This window comes from Terrapene carolina, unplaced genomic scaffold, assembly GCF_002925995.2.
Source record: "Terrapene carolina triunguis isolate 2854851 unplaced genomic scaffold, T_m_triunguis-2.0 Scaffold926, whole genome shotgun sequence".
NCBI lineage: Eukaryota > Metazoa > Chordata > Testudines > Emydidae > Terrapene > Terrapene triunguis.
The window spans coordinates 6,735,365-6,743,754 of NW_020665277.1; the positions used below are offsets into that span (position 1 = coordinate 6,735,365).

Sequence of the window (8,390 nt, forward strand, 5' to 3'; positions counted from 1 at the left end):
CGTCACCGCCGCGCGCCCCCCCTCCGGCGGCCAGCTCCGTGCGGGGGGAGCGAGGGGCGGGAGGAGCGGAGCGAGCGCGCGGGGGAGGGGGGGGGGGGGGGGGGGGCAGGGGGAGCTGTTCCCGGCTAAGTTGCTGGTGATGGAGCTGTCGCTGCTTCCCTGGCTGCCGGGTTGGGCTGGATTCTGATTCTCCCTGGGAGGGGGAGACTCCCTCAGCGCAGGGACAGCGCCCAGGGGCCCAGAACTGTGTGTGTGGGGGGGGCAGGGTACCCCCCTCCCCCCTTCCAAGCAACCGACACGTGGGGCACTTTAAGAAATCAGCACGCCATCCGCTCTGCCTGTGACATCACAGCGAGTTGCCATGGAAACAGCTGTGACATCAGAGGCCAATGACATCAAGCCCAGAAAGGGAACAAACGGCGGGGGAGACGAGTGTGACTCACTTAAAGTGTCAGCCGCCATCCTTCCCTCCGCAGCCAGGGACTGGCCCCCCCGCTCTCAGCTCTGCCCCCACCCCCCAGCTCTGCCAGTACCCCTCAGTCCTGACCCACAGCCCCTGCGATCGCAACCCTGGGCTCCCCTGCCATAGCTCTGCTAGCGCCCCTCAAGCCTGACTCCCGCCCCGAGCTGCTGTGAGGCATGGTGTTGTGGCACACAGCCCAGCTCATTTCCTGTCTGTGCCCCATGCCAGCTGCTTGGGGGGGAAGGTTCAGGAGCCCTGCCCGGGCAGTGATAGGGTAATTAGGCACCCCTGTGCCAGGGGCCAGTCCCAGCTGCAGAAGCAAAGCCCCCCTGCCCACAGGAATCTGGTTGCTCTAGCCCTGTGCAGCGCCCAGACCTACCTGAGGTCTGGCTCAGTGGGACGCGCTGGGTAGAGCTCTCAGGGTGAAGCAGGAGGGCTGGAGCCCAGAGGCCCCATCTCAGAGGCGGTGAGGCTGCATGGCCAGCACTTCAGGAGGAATGGGACCCCTTGCGGGCCTGGCCCACTGAAGGTTTCCGCCACAGGACTGTTTAAAAGCTAGCACCTACAGCAGATCCTGTGGATCTGTGACACCAGCCATCGAGCCTGCCCATCCCCAGCTTCCTCCCCCCAGCTCCAGCCCTGGGCCATGCAATGGGCCTGCCCATCCCCAGTGCCCGACTCAGACTCAGCCCCTCATGCCTAGCACTGCTCAGCAGGAGCCCAACAGAAACGAATTGGTCCTGGCTGCATCTCTTGCACTGGTATCACTGGTGCCATTCTCCATGCATCAGCCAGGACCCACAACCCATCCCAGCCCCACCAGGCCTCATGGCCCTGGCAGATGGGTATGAGGCAGGGGGGCCAGAACTTCTCAAAAACACATCCCCACCCCAAGAGTCCAGCTGTGGACCAGACACTGGGCACAAAGGCTGGGAGTGTCCTTTCACGCCCAGCATCCAGGAGAGGGCTGCAGCACACAGGCCATGGGCTGCTGGTACAGCTCTTGATCCATTAGTCAGAGCGGGAGCACACGGCTCACACACAGCTGCTGAGGAGCAATCGCTGGCAGAGATGCCAACCAGCCACAAGTAAATCGAGCTCAGCTCATGTAGCTCAGCAGTTCCTGAGCTGGCCCTTGGTGCCACTGAATAGCTGAGCGCACGGCCGGCTGGGGGACGGAGCCCCAGGCTGTCCCACACCTGGCACCAAAGAATCTGTAAGAATCTGGAAATGACAAAAGTAGCTATTTGGGGGAGGGCTGGATCTCAGGACCCCTTGACTGAACGACCTCAGATTTTCCCCACAAAGTCTACCCCAGTCCCTGCTCTGTTGCAGCAGTTTTCAAGACAATCTCCTTCTGTACAGGGATTTTAAGCGCTTTGATTATTAAAGTCAGCTCCTTATTGGGAGCCTTATGTACTCCTCATAACACAAGAACTAGGGGTCACCAAATGAAATTAATAGGGAGCAGGTTTAAAACAAACAAAAGGGAGTATTTCTTCACACAATGCAGAGTCAACCTGTGGATCTCTTTGCCAGAGGATGTTGTGAAGGCCAAGACTATAACAGGGTTCAAAAGATAACCAGATAAATTCATGGAGGACAGGTCCATCAATGACTATTAGCCAGGATGGGCAGGGACAGCGTCACTAGCCTGTTAGCCAGAAGCTGGGAATAGGTGACAGGGGGTGTCACCCTCTGGGGCACCTGGCATTGGAAGACAGGTTATTGGGCTAGATGGACCTTTGGTCTGACCCAGTATGCTCATTCTTACAAGGGTAGACAATAACTGAGAAACCCCTTTGAGCACATGATGGTGGCTGGCACCTCGAACCACCATTGGCCTGAACATGGAAGCAGACACTTTGTGCAAAACATTTCATCTACCCATTTTTCCATCAAAACTCCTCCCACCTTGGGAGGCCCTTGTCAGAGTCCTAGAGGAAGGAACCACCAGGCAGATCATCTGGTCTAACCTGATCATCACAGGCCACCAGCATCGCCCAGCCTTGCTCAAACAACCCCAAATTTGGACCAATACCCTACCCCAGGCTTCCACGGGGTACAGCAAGATTCAAGCCAATCCAGGTAAGAACATGGATTTTAGAGCACTTACAAGTATGGGCTGTTAACCAGTGAGTGAGCCTAACCCTTAGCTGTAGTGACCCTGCCACCCCACCCTAACCCCCTCCAGTAACAGCTGGGTGTTCCCCCCTCCGCTCCACTGGAACATGCCCTTGATCTGGGATTCTAACCCTGCAGGGCTCCAAGGAGGAGGCCAGGCTTGAGTGCTGGACCCACTCACACTGCCAGCTGGCTGGTCATGCTGAGTCAGCAGGATGCTTGGCTAAGACAGTGGGGAGGCAGGGCCAGGCCGCGGTGCAGGCAGAACACACGCTCAGAACGCAGGGGGTCGAGCAGTGCAGGTGCGACTAGAGTAGGGCCAGCACAGCCCCTCCCAGATGCAATCCCAGCACCACCATGCTGCTTTCCCATCAGCCTCGGCGACTGAGCCGTATGCCCCAGGCACACTCCCAACCACCAGCTGGGGAATGTAGCAGGTGACATGGCTCCGCGTGATGCAGTTCCAGGCTCCAAGTGCTGTGGGCTTTCTCCAGATAGCCCAGGGCATTCAGCATCCTGCCCCCGGTGCAAGGCAGCCTCCCTCCTACGAGCTGCTGCTGCTGCTTCCAAGGCCCTGGGAGGCTGCAGGAATGTGCCGTGGGAGGGGCCAGCTCCTTCCTCGTCACCGGGAGCAGCACAAACCACAAGGGCCAGAGGCAGGTCAGAATCCCAACGCTTTCTTTTATTGAGTTATAAAAACAAACACGTTATAAAGATGTGAGAAAAGCCACTGGCTCCTCTCCCTGGAGATCCCTGCAGCATGGCCCAAGCGCCAGCTTCCCCAGCGCTGACTGCCGGCAACAGCTGCACTCCAGCAGGACCTGCTCCAGATCCTCAGCTGCTGAATGCTGAAAGGTCTGTGTGGGGTACGGCAGAGCCGGGTCTTGGGTGGGAAGGTCCGTGGGAGGGCAGATCTCCAGGTTCTCAGATGCTCATTGGTGGGAAGGTCCATGGGGCAGGGCAGCAGCTGTTACGTACGGGCATTGCGCTCTGTCTCTGCCAGACACTCTCTCACCAGCGCCCGGGCGTGGATAATGCCTGCAAGGGGAAAACCCAAGGGAGCCTCAGACCTGCCGAATGGCCTCCGAACCCAGCCCAGCAGGGCACAGTGCCAGGGCCACACCTAGGCCACCGCAGGGATCCAAGCACTTTTGGAGCTCGATGAGGTCTGGCACCAGCTCACAGCCAGGAGCAGAATGCCCACCGGCAGGGCTGAAAGGGTAGCATCAGCCTTGCGGGAGAGGCACCAGCCAGGCCCCCCCCCCCGACCTCAGCACAGGAAGGACGGAGTGGATCCCAACTCCTCAGGCTTCATCTCCACTCTCACGGCATTGGGCCATCGGCACCGCAGGCACTGGTGGGGAGCTGTAGCTTTAAGTGGCTGCACGGGGGCACTCATGGCTTTAGCCTGTGGGGGATGTCTCTCCTCTTTGCCTCCCTGTTGGGCAGGGATGGAGGGGACCTTACAGTGGGCAGAGGGGTGAACTCCTCCTTCCCACCCGGGAACTAGCTGCCCCACAGTCCCTCACCCCAGTATCTGACATTGCATCCAACAGCGATGGATACACACTCACAGGATGGCGCTGCCAATGCCACTGGCAGAAAACAACGCTGACAGGGCAATTGTCCTCAGGGGGTTTGGCAAGAACTGCCATTGAGATGCCCGGGGCAGCCCATGGTCCCCTCCCCGTGATGGGCTCAGGCTCGCTGCAGTTTCAGGCAGCGTCGGCCACACCCAGGGCAGCTCTCCACCCCCAGCACCAGCAATGGGCTCAGACTCGCCCCGCACGGCCCAGCAACCCCTCTGCAGCCTCAGTCAGCATCACTGCACTGATCACACCTGGGGCAGCTCCTCCCCTCTCCCCCAGCAATGGCCTCAGGCTCTCTGAAGACTCAGGCCGCATCAGTCACACCCGGGGTAGCTCAGGCTCTCAGCAGATGGCTCAGACATTCAGGTTGGGTCACTGAGTCAGTCACACCCAGCGCCTCGTACCTCGTTTCAGCCGCTCCATGGCACTCTTGCTACCTGCATAGGTGGGTCGAATCTCTTTGCCCATCTCCTCAATGACTGAGAGTAGGTCAGTGTACGTGCTCTGGGAGCCCTGGGAACCTGGTGGCTTCATGGCCTGCAAGGGGCAGAGACAGCATGAGGGAGCCAGCCCTCCCCAGGCCATGCTGGGCCAGGCAGCAGAGGTGGGGGCAGCGGCTCACCTGCACGTAGCCCATGGACGGGGGGCCAAAGTCGTTGAAGAGGGGCCGAAAGGGGGCAGAGGCTCCAGGGACAGATCCGGATGGCGATGGGACACTCGTGGCTGAAAGAGATGGGAAAGGAGAGGGGAGGTCACCCAGGAAATAGCATCCCTGTTCCCGAGCCAGTGCCCTGTGGCCAGCACCATCCAGCACACAGGCCCCTCCCAACCCTGCTGTGGGCTGCAGCAATGCTAGAGAGGCCGCAATATCCCACTCATGGCACATGGTGTTCCTTCCCCCTGCTGTGCGGGGTGGGTGGGGTAGTGGATTGGATCTGCTGGGCTTCAGTTGGGGCAGGGCTCTAGCCCTGGTGCTGTTCAGTGATATCTGGCCTGTGCCATTCGCTGCCACCACAAACCAGAGGGGGAGAATCCGCTGCTTCCTCTCTTTGCTCCAATGTCCCTGCGATCTATCGACCCCCTGCCTATATCATAGCACCCAGGCTGTGCCTCACTGCTAGACCTACAGCACACGCCCCGCCAACCCCTCCAAGCTTGTCTAGCTGGGCTCCTACACTGGCGCTATCACCATGGTACCAGGGCTTCTGCAGGGATTGCCCTTCCCCCTTCCTTTGGGCTCAATGCAGCCTTTGACACTATGGCCCTTCTCACTCCATGGAGGACTCAGTTCCATTCTCAGCTCTCGCCACCTTCCTGGGGCTGAGAGGCTGGGCGCAGGGCTGGGAGGAGACCAGGGCTCTCGCCCTCTCCCTGTGCAACCCCACTTGCCAGCTGTGCCATGGGCAGAGTACCACTGACCGAGTTCTGCCAGGTGCTGGGAGCATTAACCCCCAGCTCACAGCAGCACCACGGGCTCCTCTCCCCACACACCCTGCTGGCCTTGGCCACGGGTTTAGCTCAGCTTCCTGCAGCCAAGTGTTGCAAAGGAACAAAAGGCTATCTTGGGCAAGAGCTGCCTCCGCCCCACAACCCCATCTCCACTGCCCCTCCTCCTACTCCCGGCCTACACTTGCTCCACTGCCCAGAACCTGGGCATCGTCTGTGACGCTTAATTCTCTGCTCCCCCTGCCTTGGCTCTACAGATCGGCCCACCACCCCAAACCCCTGCTCTAGCATGCTGCAGCTGCCTTCCTCTGGGCACAAAGCAGCATGGGTACCTCCATGCATGCAGTTCACTCGCCTTCCCTCCAGATCCCAACAAGTCACCCTGCTCTCTAGCGCCTTCTCAACACCACTCCAGCCTCCCTACTGGCCTGCTGTCTCACTCAGACCATCCGGGTCTGGCCTCCTGCATAGCACAGGACAGGGAACCCACCCAGCCCAGCTATCTCTCGCCTCCCCTGCTTCCTCCACTTGTCTGGCACCAGCTCCTCACAAAAGGGTCAATGTCAGAGCTTCCCCCACATCCTCCATCGTCTGCGTCACCAACTTCTCTCTCTCTCTCGTCAAGTCTCAGCTACAAGCATCTCTCCATTTGCCTCAAGCCACCTGCAGTATCAATCCTGGCCTAGAGAACTCCTTGTTGGAGCAGAGAAGTGGGAGACTCCTGGGTCCCTCATGCAACGGTTTGACTGTTATGGCTTCACAAAATATCTTCTCTCCCAGCTGTATGCCAGGCATTAGCATGAGACAAAATCCAGATGTTTAAACCTGCTGACTAAGGCCTTGTCTACACAGGGTGGTATTCCAGAATAGCTGTTCCATGTGTCAATGCTCTTACTCCAAATCAGTTTAATCCACTTCCCGTGTGGATTAAACTAACTCAGAACAAGGCACTCTTGTTCTGGAATAAAGGCATTCACACATGCAGTTAATCAGGAAGAGTTAATCCGCTTTTGATTCACATGCCAGCTTCTTCCAGGTTGACTTTCATGTGTAGACATGCTCTGAGCTTCCCTTCCAAGCCCCACAGCTGAGGATTCACTTTTTTGGTGAGGTCACAAGCCTATGGACTGTCCCAGGGGTCAGAGAGTCTTACAGGAGAAAAATGGAAGACGAGATCTGAATATCTAACATGAGTCACACAAGCAGATCAAACCACCACCACAGTACAGCTTTCTTTACACATCATACAGCAGCAAAAGCCAATACCCCTCCACCCCCCCCAGCTGTGACATTTCCTGATTTTTGCATGCTTAAAATATGCAGCATCTACTTCAAAAGAAGGTGCAAGATACTCTGCAGTAGCAGTTATGGGAGAGCCTGCCCCATGGCAGATAGAATAGTAAGTATTAAATAGTAAGAACTGGTTCTGGCTGGATGAAAGGAATCCCGTTAGATATCTGATCCTTTTCTGTATCCAGCTAAGGTCTTGGCCTCAGTGATAGCCCAGGGCAGTGATTTCCCTTTACCAAAGATTCCTGGAGTTAAAAGCAGCGAGCCTGATGTGCCACATTCCTATGTCATTGAATGCCCTTGTTCCCTGCATTACGACAAGGGAAATACACAGTCCTGCTCGACAGTCTCTAGGAGTCCATTCAGTGTTTTGTACCCTTTTGTCAAATCCCCTCTCTGCCAAGCTGAGCTATCCCAACCTCCTTCCAGGGCGGAGAGTTTCTTGTCGCTCATCTCTGAAGCCCCTCCAATTCTGCAGTGTCCCTTCTGTAATGGGTTGACCAGTACTGCACATCATCTCCAAGGGAGGGCTCCCCACTGATTTACGGAAGGGCATGCCGAGGATTTCAATAGTATTCCCCAGCCCATTCCTGAGGCAAACACAGCGCTGCGGTTGCCTTTCGCACAGTTGTTGCACAGCAAGCAGAGGAATCAGAGAGTGGTACAAAGCAGTGCCGTGAGTGGTGATGGTTAATACACAGCCCAGTAAAGTGGATGGTGAGTTCAGATTAGTCCCTCCAATGTGCATTACTTAGCATCTGTCCCCCTGGAATCCCATCTACCACGGTGCTGCTTTTTTCCCCTACCGTGGTTAGGTCCCTCAGAAGTGCCCTATCAGCAGGAGTCTCCCACTCCAGGAACAGAATTGACACTTCTAATGGAAACAACAAGGAGTCCGGTGGCACCTTAAAGACTAACAGATTTATTTGGGCATAAGCTTTCATGGGTAAACTTCTAGTTTATCACCAGCTACAAATGCAGCTTTTCTGCCTTCAGCCTCCTAATTCCTTAGGAGGGAGTGTACAAGATTGCACAGTTAACTGCTCTGAAGTCAGGAACGCCCAAGTCCCAGCTGCATGCACTACCCTGTCACCCGTAGGCAGCATTACGATAACAAGTCTGACTTCACAATCCGAGCTTATTTCTCAAACAACAAGCTGCTCTTCCAGCTCAGAGGCTACCAAAGCGTGCAGCATCTGCTACAGACAAGCAGGCTCTCCAAGTCACTGAATGGAAGACGACACAGCAAGCAGCTGAACGACCCACACAGCCAAGAAGAGCGAGTGGGGACAGGCCAGTTCACTTCACAGCCAAGCTGCACTCCAGGAAGGCCATCTTGCGGTTTGAAAAGCAAATGCCTGGCCTGGTGCATAGCTCACATGGCAGGCTGGTCCAGGGGAAAAAGCACTGAAGTGGGTGTCAGAAGATTTTAGTTCCACTCCTTGCTATGCCATAGACCTTGGAGAAGCAAATTCCCC

At 56.9% G+C, this 8,390-nt stretch overlaps 1 protein-coding gene across 3 annotated transcripts in view; it reads right to left on the reverse strand.

The window, feature by feature from the left end:
* Positions 1–3,248: 3,248 nt before the first annotated feature.
* Positions 3,249–8,390, reverse strand: part of CDK2AP2 (cyclin dependent kinase 2 associated protein 2) — a 6,075-nt gene continuing 933 nt past the window's right edge. For all 3 annotated transcript variants that reach the window (XM_026661152.2, XM_026661150.2, XM_026661151.2), the window contains exons 2-4: positions 4,799–4,899; positions 4,581–4,713; positions 3,249–3,625 (exon numbers count right to left, since the gene is read on the reverse strand). In XM_026661152.2, coding sequence (XP_026516937.1) covers positions 3,558–3,625; positions 4,581–4,713; positions 4,799–4,813 — 216 coding nt within the window. In that variant the 5' untranslated portion in view covers positions 4,814–4,899 and the 3' untranslated portion in view covers positions 3,249–3,557. The remainder of the gene's footprint in view (positions 3,626–4,580; positions 4,714–4,798; positions 4,900–8,390) is intronic.